The following is a 15,104-nucleotide window of genomic DNA, read 5'->3' as shown; positions in this document are numbered from 1 at the left end:
CGGACCACACAAAGGATCTGGAGAGGCGAAGCACGGGGCCGGGCAATCCATGTGCAATCGCATCTTCTCCGCTCCTCGGCAGATGTATCTGCATGTCCTCTGCCGGCATCTGTTGGCCATTTTCATTCTTGCATTGCGAATCGGTCGGGGGTCGTGCCACAACAAGATGGAAAAACCACTCAAATCATCTCCTGCACAGAGCGAATCACTTTAGGTGTGCTGGCGATACAAAAGATATATTTGCCTAGATACAGATACAGATACAGCTACCGTAGTGGGGATTGGTTCTGTATGGAAAGATATCGTACAGAATTTAATTTCCGGGATGTACCTACTTTCACAGATACTACCAACTCGAAAGTGTTTCGTTAGATATTTTCCAGTTTCTGGAGGAACTGCCTCGAAATTATTCTCGGTTTGACTTACTTCACCTCCCCCAGCTTTTGAGTCGCCCCAAATTTGACTGACAAGTTGTCTCGCTTGGGCCGTATTGTGTCCTTTTCAGCTTGTTATTCCTCCCCTCTTTTTTTTTGTTTTTCTCTTTGCCAAAGTTCCATCTTGTTATTTTCCTTTGGCGCAGCCGGAGCTGCAAGTTCAGGTCCATTCAGGTGAGAGACTCCGACGACTCGAATCGATGGCCAAATTTAAATTCAAATTTATTCTATCTTGACCCGACTTGGCTCCTTCTCCGCTAGTTGAAACTCCGCTCCTCGGTCGCCATTTTGCGCCCAGTCATTCCTGCCTTCTATTTGCATAGGCCTATGTATGTGATACGATCTCGAGTTACCCGCAATCCCGAATCCCGAACTCGAATCCGGGATCCTGGACTTCTGGCTTCTGGTTTTGCGTCGGGTTTTGTTTGCTGCCCGTTAATAGTTCGTGTAAAAATCTACAAATATTTGCACTCTATTAATTTTTCTGATTTTTTTTTTTTTTCGAACCGTTCTCGTGTTTCCATTGTTTTTCCAGTGCACGCTTCGCATAATTTTTTCCGTTCCTGTTCTGTATCAACACGAAATTTAATATACACGCAGACCCATTTTCTCCACACACACACCCCCCTCCACACCTCCTTCGATTTCCCCACAATTTCCATGTACAGCAAATGGTTTTCCGTGATTTCAAATAAGTGTGTGCACTTTTTCAGAATAAGCATGTGTTTAATGTGTTAATTTTTTACATATTTATTCATATTATGATATAATTATTAACTGCATATGGGTAAATACGTGTCTATACTCATATTTCTACGTGTATTTTTGCAAAGAAGAAGAATATTAATATATATGTATAGCATTTTTTACATCATTTTTTCGACAACTTTTCTGAATCGCGCTTTGTGCATCTGCATGCATGTACATACATACATACATGCGGCATATGAAATATTTACCCATTAAATTTGCCTTTAATTAAATGTGCCCTCCCCGACTTTTTTCTTATTTATAGAAACCACGGGAGGGGGGGGGGGAGGCGATGGCTCCCACATTTCGTTTGTTAAAATAAAAATATTGTTAATTGCAATTTATTCACATGAACACCTCTCTGCAATCCAAATGAAAAAGGGCGGCGAGCGGACAAAGTCATTGCAGTCGCATTCGATTTTAATATTTCATTATTTAATGTGGCCCTGGGAGCCGAGGGAGTAGAGCAGGGATCAGGGGCATATGCATAATGAATAACTCATTTGGAGGCGACTGCGATTCATGAGTGTGTCGGATCCGGATCCAATTGGGATCGTCTAATTGGGAATGGATTGGGCTGGTCGAGGAATTACCATGGGACATTGGAGCACCGCTGCAGGGCAGGATTAAGGTCGTTGCCTTGACAGGTTGCAGTGATCCGGCACTGGGATTGGCCAGTAATATTCATTTAAGATATTTGCAACCAAAAGATACTCATTCTAAATTACCTTTTTATCTGAGTCACCAATAACTATAACTTAATAACTACCTATGTTATAGTATATTGGAAAAATCCACGAATTTTGGTTGCGAGGAAACCCATGGGGATATGTTATACACTCTGATTGGATTATTTGGTTGCAGGACATCAAAAGCATTTCGTTATGATTTTTCTAACCCTCCCCCACCCGGCCAGTACCAGTGGCTGACCCACGTCATGGCTGCTGGCAAGAATCCTGCCGTAGATTAGCAGGCGAAGCAGGTGAGTTTAATCCATAAAATGTGCGATTATTGCGTTTATGCGGCCCGGGGCGCATTCGATATAAAATATAAACAAACGTTAGAGAAATTACAGCACAAAAGCCGAGCAAGGAGCAGCTCTCAGCTCGGCTCTCTCGCAGGATGTCCTCATGTGTACCACACACATGGCTGGTATCCCTTGAATCATTCCGCACCCTCCACTCTGCCCCTTTTGCTACTCGGAGGACCGACGCTTATTTGACTATCGATTAAAGTTTGTGGTCCTTGTGCACACAGCCCCGAGAGGCGAGTGCTCGAAATAATACCGGAGAAAAGATTTTCGATTAATTTTAAATGTGCCAGTCAGTAGCAGCAGCCATAAGATGGCCAGACCAGGCCAGGCAGCCGAGAAGTCCAATGTATAGAGAGTTGGGAAAATACTTAAAAGTTGTTACCAGTATCAAATCTTTTAGCAGCCCTCCTCCTCTCTTCAATCACTTTCGAAAAAAGCCAACCGAATTTCAGTGCGCATTGTTGCGCGGCCTCATAACAGAAGATTATCCAATAGCAACCGGTCGCATCCTCATCCTCATCCGCATCCTCATCCGCATCCGCATCCAAGGGCCATCCGCCATGTCACCCTCGGCTGGGGATAATGAACTTTTTTGGCCAGCCGAGCGTGCCGTTGGGTTTTTGAGTCTGCGGCCTGTCCGCCCGTTGCCGCATCCACATCCACATCCACATCCCCATCTCCATACACAGCCACCTCAGCCTCAATTAGCTTATTGTCCTTGTCATTGTCAGCTGGAAAATGGCATCCGAGCAGGGGCGGTGTGGAGGACGGGGTGGCCACTGGATGTCTCTGGGTGGCCCTTGGCCTCGCAAAATCCACAAGGAGCTCGCCAAGGTGTTAAGCCAGCTGAGCCGGGTGCCCCCAGCATCGAATCCTTACCTCTGTCGGGCCTTTCGCCGCTCCATTCCCCTCAAGCCTCTGGCTTAATTCCAGCCAGCTTTTCTGGCCAAACCGGACGAGTCTTAATCAAGCGAGATGCCCTCATGTGATCTGGATCTCGCCGTGTAATGAGAATAGCATATCTATTGTAGTACTTTAGAACTAACTGACAATTTCATTAAATTTCACCATATTTATCATCTCTGCTGTGAGCTTTTCACTTAATGGAGCGTAGGAGTTGTTCGTTGAGGATGCTTAGGATCAGGAGCTACAGAAATCCTCGTTAATAGGAGTAAATGGAAATTACAGCCAACCAGTGGGCAGGTCAGGGAGGAGCGTGGAGCGGTCTTTGGTAATTGTTAAAAAGCAAAGCAAATGTTATTGCCGAACAAACAGCACTGGAAGCCGAAATCCATTCAAATCGCACAACTAGCTTGCCTCTAATCCGAGCCACAAATAAGGCGTGTGCAGAGGGTAGGGGACGTGGCAGGGGCGTAGGGGGGGGGGGTTCCTTTGTTTGGCACACACATGCGGAATCCATAGAAGCTATGGCTGAGCCTGGCCAGAAAAGGTACCCGTGCTCGTAGTCAAGGACCCGTTCCGTTCCGTTTCGTTTCGATTCGATTCGAATGTTTCGAAATTCACAAATGTACACTACGAAAAATATTCTTTTTCAACAATTCTCGTTGTTTTCAAATGTTATAAACTTACAGGTTCTCTTTATGTAAACCACTTTGCTATTTATCAAGACACATTTCCAGGACTAAAGTAATACAACTTCAGATAAACTAGTATTTAGTACTAAAATTTTTGTAAGTTAACCATCCAAATATTTGTAGTCAAGTGTGGCGACCTTGTTGGGTCTTGAACTTAGACATTAACATTGACTAGAAAACAAGAATATAACTAGAGCAGGTTTCGCACTTCAGTTTACCGCTGAGAAACTGAGAATTCGCCTAAGTTGGATTCACATGACATCGCCAGTGATGACACCACCGCCCACTGGGCCGCCCTCATGCTGGTGATGATGCAGTTGCTCCACGAGATCAGCGATTCCTTCCACGCCTATGCTCAAAGAGGGCAGCGACTTGTCCAGCACCAAAAGAGAGGGAGGCGACTTGGGCTCACCCTCTTCCATGCCAAAGGAGGACATGCCAATCCCGTCCAGGCACAGTTCATTGGATGATCCGACCAGCTGGGAGTGACCGCCGTAGGCCTGCATCTGGGACTGCTCCATGCTCAGAATGCAGTCCGCCTTGAAGCTGTCGATCGTGAACTGGTCCACGTCCACGCTGAGAAACTTCATCTCGTCGTAGGCGGAGGAGCCATCGGTCATGTCCAAACTCAATGAGGCGGCAAACTCAAGCCCCGGATGAAGCTGGGGATTGTGCTGCTCCTGCTGGTGCTGCTGCTGCTGCTGCTGGTGATGACTCGAACTCCCGGCGTGAATCGGATCGGATGCATGCTGTTGAGGCGGGTGCTGCTGGAGCTGATTGTCGGAGTCCATCTGCGGGTGTGTCTGCGCTTGCGTTTGCGGAGGATATGTGGACCACTCCATGGAGAGGCCACTGCCACCCCGCTCCAGTCCCAAGTGGTCAATGTTGAGGTTGAGAAATATATTCGGTGACAGCCTAGAGGGCGACATGGCCCCCGTGCCGTAGGAGGCCTTAAGTTCGTTATCAAGGGAGTTCGAGGATTGCGGTGGGGTGTCCGGCAATAGAGTTCCACCGCCGCCTGAAATCAATATGGGTCATTACTAGCGATGGGTTGATAGGTAACAGAGATATCCTTTCTTACCCAGCGCACTATCCAGTTGGCCCAGGACGGCGCTGTCGTCGTAGGACACGTCGAGATCCAACGCACCCTCCTTATAATCTCCGCCAAGCCCACCGATCTTCTCCTGCTTGCGCCACTTGGCCCGCCGGTTCTGGAACCACACCTGCACCCTCGCCTCCGTCAAATCGATCCTCACGGCCAGCTCCTCTCGGAAAAACACGTCCGGATAGTGTGTCCGCTGGAACGCCCTTTCCAGCTCCTGCAGTTGCAGTGTGTTAAATGTGGTTCTGCGGATCATTAGGAAAACTAGTGTTAGTGCACCTATAGCTTTAGTAGATACTTATGAAACTAGTCCAGTTTTTGGATTTATACCGCGATATATGTACATTTCGAATGTATCTGCTATACCTGTATCTCCGCTGCTTGCGCTTCATTGTGCCTTTGTCCATGCGAATCCTGAGCTTCCTGTTGGTGAACGTTGACGTTGGCGGAGTGGGTGGCGAGTAGTGGCCACTGAGGTGTGGATCCCGCTCAATCTCAATATCTCCCTCAGCGAGGATGGGGCTCTTCAAGCGCGTCGTGACATAGTCGCCGTGTGTTTTTCTATTTTTTAACGATTTTCGTCGACACTTCGAGGGCTTCGCGTCGCTGCTTCTTCTCGCTTTTCCGCTTCGACAAATTCCACGGCGGAAAAACTGCACAACAACAACGGCGAAAGCACGGATGAAGTCTTTGGAGACAGGCAGCTGCGGAGCTCAGCATAAGTCGCCCACCAGCGGAATCTGCATCTCCTCCGCTCCTGGTTTTTTATTCTGATTCCGATTCCAAGTCCCGACTTCCCTTGCTCGAACCTATGTAGCTGCTGATGGCTAAGCGATGTCAGATTGTCCAGCTGTGCATGTCCAACCTTGTGGCACGGGCACTGTTCTTGCCTCGACGACGCGAATTCGACTGAGGAGGATTTTGGATTTCCACGGGGAACAGTGACAGTGCGTGCTGTCCGTCGACAGAAGCCGTAGAAGTCGACCACAGTCCACTGGCACTCGCACACTCGCGGGCTCCCTACGAACAGGGGTATATACTATGTGCCTAAGAGGTCTGACCCGGTCTAGCCTCTTGGACAGTCGTTCTAGCCGGGCTTGTTATGCCAGTGGCGGTGCTCCTCACCCAAACTGGCCCAAGTGGGAGACATAGTGAGCTCATAATTTATGGCAACTCATGGTGCCTTCGGAGGATGTGCATAGCTGGAAAATGTTTAAGAATTCTACATAAGACTATAAACCACTATTTTTACCATTCATCTGCCTTTGCACATTATAAAAACAATATTCTTTAAACAAGACCATGAAACGGAAATGTCATCCATTTGGGGGAAATCCGACAAGTAAAATACAATCGGAATTGCATTTCCCACAGCTCCTCACTCAAAAGTATGCTATGGAAAAAGTTTCGGAGCCGTTTCGGAAACCAAAAATCCAGAAACCCACCCTGGTCAACGTTATCGATGGGAGGAGATCGGATTGCCCTTTGCCTCTGCACACATGTCTGGGTCAGTGGGCTTCTTTTGGCTACTCCCACCGCCCAAAGTTCTCCACCTCTGCCGGCACTTGAGGCCTTAAAGCCATTTCCCCCATTGAAGCATTGAAAGCAGCAGAGGAGTATAAATAGCCGAGGGACTCAACCCCATCAGCCGGGCCACTTGAGCTTGGCATGGCTTGCCATTGTTGTGGTGTCAACTGTGGAGTCCATTGTTCCATCCTGTCCAGGTGACGAACCGTAATGGATGCTGCTGCTCTCATCTCTGGCACAAAAGGTAATCCGAGAGGCGGCTTTTGTCCTAAATGGATATAAAAGTATGGCGACTCCTTGGCCAGAGCTGCAGAAGGAGTACAGCGCTGGTCAGGCACAGATCGAGCATGATGCCGTGGGTAAGTTTCATCTGGATGAGAGCCGAAAGATATAGAAACGAAATTACAAAGGAGGGCGCACAAGGATATACTCCGAACTGAATTCATTTTAAAACCCTTCCGTTCCAAGTTGCCCATTTCCATTATGGCAATGGCGCTGCTTAGCCTGACAAATAAAGGAATCGCCAGTCAGTACGCCAGCGATGAAGGTTTGGACGAGATGGTGGGTCTAAGGAGTCTGGAACACCGCGCGGAGGAGCAGCAGCCCGATCGCAGTACATCGAAAATGCTCAGTGCCCTATTCGGATTCAGTCCCAGCACTCCACATCCCACAGAGATGGCGATGGTCATGCCCCATCAGCTGCCGCCCATGTACTATAACGATTTCTATGAGGATCTGGTGACCACCAAACGCAATGATGTCCATTCCGCAGGCTGCGACTGCAAAGTTACGGTTCGTTGGGATACCATTCAGCCGCGTCAGATGTTTATAATTATTTTGTTATTCCCAGAATGAGCTCGTGGATCTGGGTGGTCTGCACTTCCCTCGCTTTCTGATGAATGCCGTTTGCGAATCGGGCGCTGGTCGGGATCTGGCCAAGTGCTCGCATGGATCCAATTGCAGGCCACTGGAATATAAGGTAAAGGTCCTGGCACAGACCTCTCAGTCCGATCACCCCTATTCGTGGATGAACAAGGATCAACCTTGGCAGTTCAAAACGGTCACCGTAACTGCCGGCTGCTTCTGCACAAAGTGATTGAAAGGATGTGAGCAACTATCGTGAATGTGAATTAATTGTATATTAAAGCGCCAAAAAGACGTCAAAGTTGCTTTATTGTGGGAGAGATTCGATATGAAACAGATTGTTATTTTTAAGGCATTCTTTTGATTCTTATATGTAGCTTAATGTTCATGTTTGAGCTTTCTCTTAGATAATTTGTCTAGGATATGTCGTGGATGCAATTCGTATTCATCAGCAAAATTCGAAATAAAGCAATAATCAAAATAGCTCTTGTTGTCATTGATGCACGAGTATAAAAACTGTCCCATAAACGTAAAAAATCTAAAAAACTTGAATCCAGAGAAACAATTTTGTTACAAATAAAATGTAAAGTATTAGAAAAGAAACTTCGCTTCGCAAGGCATCAGGATAGTAAATGGCATTACTTCCCAACTGAGTCAAGGCACTTTGACGGTGTAGTTTTAAATGGAGTGTGGAATCTACTTAGCTTATGGACGGCTTCGTTTAAATAATACAAAAAGCGAAATGTGCTTGGTATAGCAAAGGCTCTTGAGGCTAAGAGCGTGGAATGAGCCAAGATCCAAGTCCTAATAGTGCGGTGAGCAGGGTTAAACAGACACCATAGCCTTGTCTTGAAGGAGCGCCACTCTGTAACAATTCCGATTAGTTGGTAGTCCCAGTTAAATGTACTATCTACCCACAATGACAAAGTAGTTGCACCGATCTCCCTTGCAGCACTCGTTGCACGCCCAATCCTCGTACCAGATGTGGGTGCAGTACAGCTGCATATAGCGCTTCCTCTTGGACTGGCACTGCTCCTTGGTCATGCACCTCTTGGACACGTAGTATTGCTTAAGAGCACCCTCCGAGAAGTACGGCTGGGATCCCCAGCGGATCTCCGTTCCGCAGACGTTTTCAAAGGGCTCGCAGGTCTTGATGGTGTTCAGGCACTTCTCCGTGTTGCCCGTCTGGTTGGAGCAGACATAGCACTCCAGACCGGCCACGAAATTTACTAAAAATATGTTATTTATTCGAGAGGTTCTAAATATTTTAAAGGTGTGGCCCAAAGTCGGGCTTCAAAAATGAAACTTACCTTGCGAACACAAGTAAACAGCGGCGACTAGCACCACAGCTATCTCCCACGATTTCATCGTATATCTGGAGTAATTAACGCAATCGGAGCCGATAAGCTCAAAGTAAATAAACAAGTCAAATTAACAAACAAAACCACTCCCAAAAAAACATTAGCAACAAATTAGAAGAACGCGCGTTCTGCAACACCAACTTCAAGGCGCTTTGCAGCACTAAACATGGCCAAGTGCTGCCACCTGTGGCGCTTGCTTATTAATAACTTTTAAGTGGATAAATAATTGAGAGACACGTTGTTTGAAATATTTATAAACCAAAAAGAATTAATAATAATTTTTTTAACGTACCTAGCTAATAGTTCATTGTCGCCTTGAAATGATTGCATCTTGCTAACATGTTCCCGCCAAAAAGGCCAGACCCTGGCGGGTAGCCAGCCGGTTAGTCATCACTGGTTCAGAGCGGTAAGTGCGCGCTACGTTTTCTGTGCGACATTTGCAAAGGCAATCCGATTGCCGCCTTCAGAGGTGCTGCTCCTGGACCAGACTACTGGACTACTACCGCGCCGTCATGGCCAAGAGTGATCAGGAGCTTCCCGAGGGATTTCGCCAGCTAAAGACACAGGTTGCGGGTCACACATTCGAGGAAAGCAACGCGGAGGCAGTGGGTCTTCTGCAGGACTCGAAGGCGGGATGCGTACTGAAGCCTCTGGGGAAGCCGGAGTGCGGCGAACGGGAGCTGCGCTTCTATGAGTCACTCGCAGAGGCAGGTGCTTCAGGTGATAATGACCTCCTGGCGCTGCTCCGCGGTCACGTCCCCCGGTTTTACGGCCCCCTAAAACTGGTTGTGAATCGGCGCGAGCGCACGTTCCTGCGCCTGGAAGACCTCACGCGATCGTACGCAAAGCCGTGCGTCATGGACGTGAAGATGGGTAAACGAACTTGGGATCCAGAGTCCTCGCCCAACAAACGAAAGGTTGAGGAGGCCAAGTACGTTATGTGCAAGCAAAAGCTGGGCCTTTGCTTGCCGGGATTCCAAGTGTACCTTCCCAAGGAGGAGCACACTCAGGAGACCACAATCCTGCGCCACGGGAAGGACTACGGGAAGAGCTTGAATGTGGAGGGATTCAAGCAAACTATGGCCCTGTTTTTCAATGCCAGCACAAGTGATTCCAAGAGCAGGAGAGCGGGCTGTGAGTTGCTTTTGAAGGAAGTACTCCGCCAGCTGCAGGAGATCCTAGCGTGGTTTCAACGGCAGCGCCTGCTGCATTTCTATGCCAGTTCTTTGCTCATCTGCTACGACTATTCAAGACTGGCTGATCCCCCAAAGCCGTTGATAAACGGCTACCACCAAAATGATGATGACCCCGCCACTTGGGTGCGGGTCAAAATGATCGACTTTGCTCATGTTTACCCGGCAGAACAGGGCTTGCCGGACGAGAACTACATGTTCGGTCTCCAGAGCCTGATAGAAGTCGTCCAATCAATACTCCACCGATGATGATCAAAGCGGACCAAGACCACTCAAAGATGTAGTAGAAGTTCCAATCTCATTGCAATGAGACACTTTTGTATTATCGTCTAAGCCAAATGATTAGTCCACAGTAGATACCCATCCGTTTAAGGAACACGGGCGGAGCTACTCTAAACGTAGAATAAAACCAGATTTTTTAGAAATTGTGTATGTACTTCAAATCGAATTTGTGAATGGGAATGAGAGGTGCGAGATGGGACTATGATGATGACTCATTGCGAGGCAATTATTTCCCATGAAATGATTCCACGGATATGAGAAATGGATGCGCATTGGCATGATTCGTCTTTCTGTAATATTACTTCATATACAAACAAACAATAAATCTATCTTATCTGTTTAAAGATAATAGAAGTCGTCATGCGATTACGATTAGAGATTATTCATGTAATAATTGAAGATCCAATGATTTTCTGTATTTTACGGCAGGAAAGATCAATTAAGAACAAATGGTTTGAATAGTTTGGATTTATATATTGGTATCTTAGAGAATCCTACCACTAGCAGATAAGCTATTACAATTTATAGCGTGTAGTCCAACTCGTACCGCTCGTACTGGTTCTTGGGATCATTAGTAATCCGCGGATAGCCGGCGATCAGAGCGTCCTGACCTCCAATGTACAGCGAATTGTAGATCTTCCAGTAAACGTCTCTCACTTTGCGAGCGGGGTGGAAAAGTCCCTGTAGCGTATATTGCAGGATCTTAATGGGTCCCAGGGACACCCTTAAACCGTCCACGGAATCCATGAAGGCTTGCACGAGATGGGGGGACGTCTCAAAAATGTTGGGCCACACGTAGTTGAGAAGATGGGTCAAAGCATCCTCGCAGCCGAAACCATACACTCCCAGTGACATATGCTTGATGGCAGAGCAGGCGGTTTGCCGGTGGACTAGATCTCGGTCCATGAGGGCATCTTCCAGAAGTGGACAGACGGCGTATATGTAATCCTTGCCCATTTCTCCGATGTATTCAAACAGGAAAGAGAGTGACTTCAACACACCATTCTGAACGTTGAGCTCGGGCACTCGGTACTCGTTCATCAGAGCAGGGAGCACGGTAAAAGGTCGACAAGACTCGGCCACGATGGCAATGGCCACTGTGGTGCACACGCGGTTCTGACGCTCCTGAACCTTGAGATTATTCAGTAGTGTAGCAAGCACGTCGTGGGGACCAATGGCTTTGGCAATGTAGCCAAAGGTGTTCACAGTGGCTCTCCTAATCGCCTTCTTGTGGGCCTTGAGCAACTCCAGTAGCTCAAAACAAATTCGCATCCACTCGCGAGCGGACACATACTCAGGTCCGCGATCTGCAATTCGTCCCACCAGGTCAATGCAGTTCTCTTGCACCTTCTCGTGACGATTCTTTAGGATGGGTGTAAGACGAGGCAGCAAATCCTTGATAGGAGGTGTCATCTTGGTCATTCCAATCACGTTTACGATGGCCTTCAGGGCACCCAGGATGCTACCCAACACTTCGGGATACTCCTCACCCAAGTACTCGTAAAGCACAACGCCCAAGTGTCCCATCAGCTTCTCCTCCTGGCACGTTTTCATCACTACCGCTATTCTCGAGATCAGATCCGCCGCCTGCTGACGAACTTTCGCGGATTTGTTGTTCAACCGCCATAGAATCGTTCCACAAATCTGGGGCAAATAGGGCTTAACTCGCTTGCCCAGCTGATTCACGATGGTGCCGAATCCATTCAACATCACCACATCCTCAGTGGTCTGCTCTTGGAAGGCATAGAGAATACCATCGATAAGCTGCTCCTCCAAGCGCGAATCGATATCTGCTGCTCCTAGGTTGCCCATGATCTTCTCCACTGTTTCCATCACCATCTTCCTGTACTGCTCGTTCTCATCCTTCAGGTCATCCACCACACGATTGATAATCTCAGAGGCGCCCACCTTGTTGGCAATCTCCACGGTGGTGTCCACCAGCTGGCGGTAGTTACGCCTGTCCAGGGCCATGCGGTGATTCCAGAAGAACTTGAAAAAGTGCGGAAGAATCTCCTCTTTGATGTACTGCGGTTCCACACCATCGGTGGCGCAACATTGCTTCACCACCTTTAGTACAATCTTTTTCATTTCCTCATCTGGAGACTGGAACTCGCGGATAAGAATCAACATCACTTCACGCGTATAGTAATTAGCGTACTCGGCGTCCATCAGGGGAATCAAATAGCCAATAGCCTTGAGGAAGGCGGCCAGACCTTTGCCGCGATGCGTGCGAATACCCTTCCAAAGCGGCTTTAGCACGGAATCGAAGGATTCAATGCCGTACGGAGTGGCTGCCTCTGCCAAGGCAGCAATGGCCAAGGCTGTAATTGTGCGTACCTTCTGCTGCTCGTCCACTAGTCCGTGCTCGATAATCTCCACGAGAGCTTTAAGATGCGGCAATATAGCACATCCCATCAGGATGGCAATTTGCTGGACAATTTTGATGCCAGTGTGCCGCGCTTGCCAGGATTTCTTCGACTTGCAAACGGCTTTTAGGAAGGGCAGTAAAGAGGGAATTCCCAAAGCTGAAGCGACCACGGCAAAGGCACGCGCTGTGGTGTTTCGTACATACTCGTCGATGTTGTCAATGTCCGGTCTCATAGTAGAGATCATGGTGGCCAAACCAGCGGCCTTGGCCAGGTTGGATATGATTTCTCTGCCTTCTATGCGAGCGTAGTGATCTTCATCAATCAGCAGCGGTTCTATGACCACCAAAATCTTGTGCACATAGGGCCGCACCAAATCGTCCAGTTTGTATAAAACACGATCAATTACCTTCACTAATAAATGACGCTCTTGGTCCTCCAATGTGGGCGACATAAGCAACGGAAGAATCTGGTTAAACAAAGGTCCTGCTCCGAATTCCCTTGCTTTGTCCGTAATCTGCCTCAAGGCCGACTTTCTCATTGGTGGCGAGCCGTTCTTGATGGTCAGCAGTAGCTTCATTATCTTGCGCTCCTTGAGTTCCTCAGGCGACAGAGAGTCTTCGTTCACGTCTACAAGTAGCTTGTCAAAATATTGCGCATCCTCTGGTTTCATGAAGGGGAGATTTTGCCCCTTTGGTTGGTTATCCATGAATTTGGCATTCTTGTCCTCCACTTGGATGAAGAAACCGGCTGGGGTGCCAGCAATTGGCGTAGGCGTGGCCATCAGCTTTCTGCCGGGAGTGCGCAGTGGAACATAGCCAGCTGGTGGCGGTAGAATTTTGTAACCAGGCGGAAAGATTTGGTCCAACTCTTCGTCTGTGTATGGCCTGTTTCTCTCGTCGATTTCCTTTTCCCAGCGATAGGCTTGCAATTGCTCTGGTGTCATCGCAGCCAGAGCTCCCGCAGAGGGCGTGGCCATGGCCATTGCCTTGACTCCGATAGGAGTACTGCCTCCGGGCGTCAGCATGGGAGTAGCATGTCCCGGAGTCACATGTGGCGTCATACTGGGAGTCATATTTGGAGTCATGGCACTCGCATTTGTAGGAGTAATAGCCGGCGTAGCATTCGAGGGCGTTTCATCCCAACGAGAGCGACGTTTGGAGGCCCCGGGGGTGGACTCGATTGATATGCTCTCCGCGCCGCCTCCACTGCCTGTGCGATCTGGCTTTGGAGTCTCGGCCCATCCGCTGTGTCCGGGAGTCTCACGCTCTGTTTTCGGGGTTTCGTCCCAGCGATTTCGACGGGCCGACTTCTCGTGTCCAGGAGTCTCGTGTCCTGGGGTCACAGCGTGGGCCGGAGTGGCGTCCCAGATGCGGGTGCCCAGTCCCGGCGTCGCTCCTGGCGTCTCGCTGCCCTTGTGACCCGGAGTCTCATCCCAACGGTGGTCTCCAGGAGTTTTCTACGGAGTAAATTAATATTTTATTATATCATCCATTATACTTCCCAGAATACTCACATCTTCCCAAGTTGGGGTAGCTGCGCTGCTTGGCGTGGCCATCTTGGCCGGGATGAAGCTGTCGCTGACCGTCTGGTCCCATCTGCCTCGCTTTCTGCCGCCGTCCTTTGGTGCAGGCAGGTCCCCATTTGAAGTTGACGACGATGTAACGGTCTTTACCAGAGTTCCCTCCTTGGTTTTCTCCAGGATTCTTCGGCGGAGCTCAGATTCCTCGCCCTTCAGCATCTGCTCCCGCATGATGTCCGTGTAGGTGCGAGAGCCCACATCTGGGGTTTTCCCGCCATCGGCAAAGGGATCCGCTCGCTCTGGGGAAATGATGATGTGACGTCTCTTCTGCCTGTACTCATCCTCCCGATCGGCAATCGTTGGACGCCTGCGGTCTGCCATGGGATCCACATCCTCCTTGCCCTGGGTCACGTCCTTTAGCACGGAGGCCGGCGCCGTGTACGTGGTGCGTTTCTGGGGCACGGGGAAGCCGTCGTCCTCATCCTCATCGACTTCCTCGGCGTCGTTGGCCGCAATGGAGGTGTTGTACCCCTCGTAACGCCCCTTCCCCTTGGCGGCATCATCGTCGTACAAGTCGCTGTCGAAGAATCCTCCGCTGTCCAGCAATCCCACGCCGGCTGCTGCGGCAGTGGTCTTGGCCAACTCCGTCTTCTTCTCCTGGATCACGCTGATCTGTGCCTCGATATCTGTGAGTAAAAATAGGTAAAGATACTTGATTTTCATAGTAGACCACCAGCCAGAAAAACCGGTCGATCCCCATTTGTGTGTGCGGTTCCTTTTGGTGCGCAGATAGTATATTTACGTTTTGGCAATGGCGGTGGTTTGCCACCGTGAGTGTTTATATCGCTTACCTTCATGTGTTCGCGGAATATTTTCCATTTTTATAAAAACTTTACCAAGAGAAGAGCGTACATGTAAAACCAGTGTTACCAGATGATAATAGCGCCTGGTCTAAGTGTGACCAAATACATATCATATCGTACTAGCAGCTATCGGGAAACATTCGATTTCTTAAATCTTCTCATTCCACCCGATATTGATGATGATATTTTGGACAACTTTTATTACAAAGTTC

At 48.7% G+C, this 15,104-nt stretch overlaps 5 protein-coding genes across 9 annotated transcripts; 2 read left to right on the top strand and 3 right to left on the bottom strand.

The window, feature by feature from the left end:
• Positions 1-3,764: 3,764 nt before the first annotated feature.
• Positions 3,765-5,828, bottom strand: Pph13 (PvuII-PstI homology 13). Its single transcript, NM_057982.4, has 3 exons — positions 5,281-5,828; positions 4,894-5,159; positions 3,765-4,830 (listed from the first exon to the last, which is right to left on the bottom strand). Exons 1-3 carry the CDS (start codon positions 5,319-5,321, stop codon positions 4,064-4,066), a joined length of 1,074 nt encoding a protein of 357 aa, NP_477330.1. The 5' UTR covers positions 5,322-5,828; the 3' UTR covers positions 3,765-4,063.
• A 589-nt stretch (positions 5,829-6,417) lies between these two features.
• Positions 6,418-7,603, top strand: Ptth (Prothoracicotropic hormone). Of its 3 annotated transcripts, none has more exons than NM_001298621.1 (3): positions 6,418-6,800; positions 6,910-7,233; positions 7,292-7,603. In NM_001298621.1, the coding sequence occupies exons 1-3, from the start codon at positions 6,714-6,716 to the stop codon at positions 7,535-7,537; spliced, it is 657 nt and encodes a 218-aa protein (NP_001285550.1). In that variant the 5' UTR covers positions 6,418-6,713; the 3' UTR covers positions 7,538-7,603. The 3 variants fall into 3 exon arrangements, with proteins under 3 accessions (NP_001285550.1, NP_608537.3, NP_001303304.1); NM_134693.3 differs by having other exon boundaries at positions 6,764-6,800; NM_001316375.1 differs by having other exon boundaries at positions 6,764-7,233.
• Positions 7,580-9,023, bottom strand: cold (coiled). 2 transcript variants are annotated; one of them, NM_001272909.1, is made up of 4 exons: positions 8,959-9,023; positions 8,616-8,680; positions 8,224-8,534; positions 7,580-8,170 (listed from the first exon to the last, which is right to left on the bottom strand). In NM_001272909.1, exons 2-4 carry the CDS (start codon positions 8,671-8,673, stop codon positions 8,078-8,080), a joined length of 462 nt encoding a protein of 153 aa, NP_001259838.1. In that variant the 5' UTR covers positions 8,674-8,680; positions 8,959-9,023; the 3' UTR covers positions 7,580-8,077. The 2 variants fall into 2 exon arrangements, with proteins under 2 accessions (NP_001259838.1, NP_608536.1); NM_134692.5 differs by lacking the exon at positions 8,959-9,023 and having other exon boundaries at positions 8,616-8,806.
• Positions 9,024-9,049: 26 nt separating this feature from the next.
• On the top strand, positions 9,050-10,281 carry Ipk2 (Inositol phosphate kinase 2). Its single transcript, NM_134691.2, has one exon. The coding sequence runs from the start codon at positions 9,179-9,181 to the stop codon at positions 10,106-10,108; it is 930 nt and encodes a 309-aa protein (NP_608535.1). The 5' UTR covers positions 9,050-9,178; the 3' UTR covers positions 10,109-10,281.
• A 125-nt stretch (positions 10,282-10,406) lies between these two features.
• Positions 10,407-14,974, bottom strand: Sf3b1 (Splicing factor 3b subunit 1). Of its 2 annotated transcripts, none has more exons than NM_001272908.1 (3): positions 14,881-14,974; positions 14,024-14,715; positions 10,407-13,966 (listed from the first exon to the last, which is right to left on the bottom strand). In NM_001272908.1, exons 1-3 carry the CDS (start codon positions 14,906-14,908, stop codon positions 10,664-10,666), a joined length of 4,023 nt encoding a protein of 1,340 aa, NP_001259837.1. In that variant the 5' UTR covers positions 14,909-14,974; the 3' UTR covers positions 10,407-10,663. The 2 variants fall into 2 exon arrangements, with proteins under 2 accessions (NP_001259837.1, NP_608534.2); NM_134690.4 differs by having other exon boundaries at positions 10,598-13,966.
• Positions 14,975-15,104: the final 130 nt, after the last annotated feature.

Source organism: Drosophila melanogaster, chromosome 2L, assembly GCF_000001215.4.
Source record: "Drosophila melanogaster chromosome 2L".
Taxonomy (NCBI): domain Eukaryota; kingdom Metazoa; phylum Arthropoda; class Insecta; order Diptera; family Drosophilidae; genus Drosophila; species Drosophila melanogaster.
The sequence above is the reverse complement of the archived record's forward strand: the minus strand, read 5'-3'. Positions and strand labels throughout refer to the sequence as shown.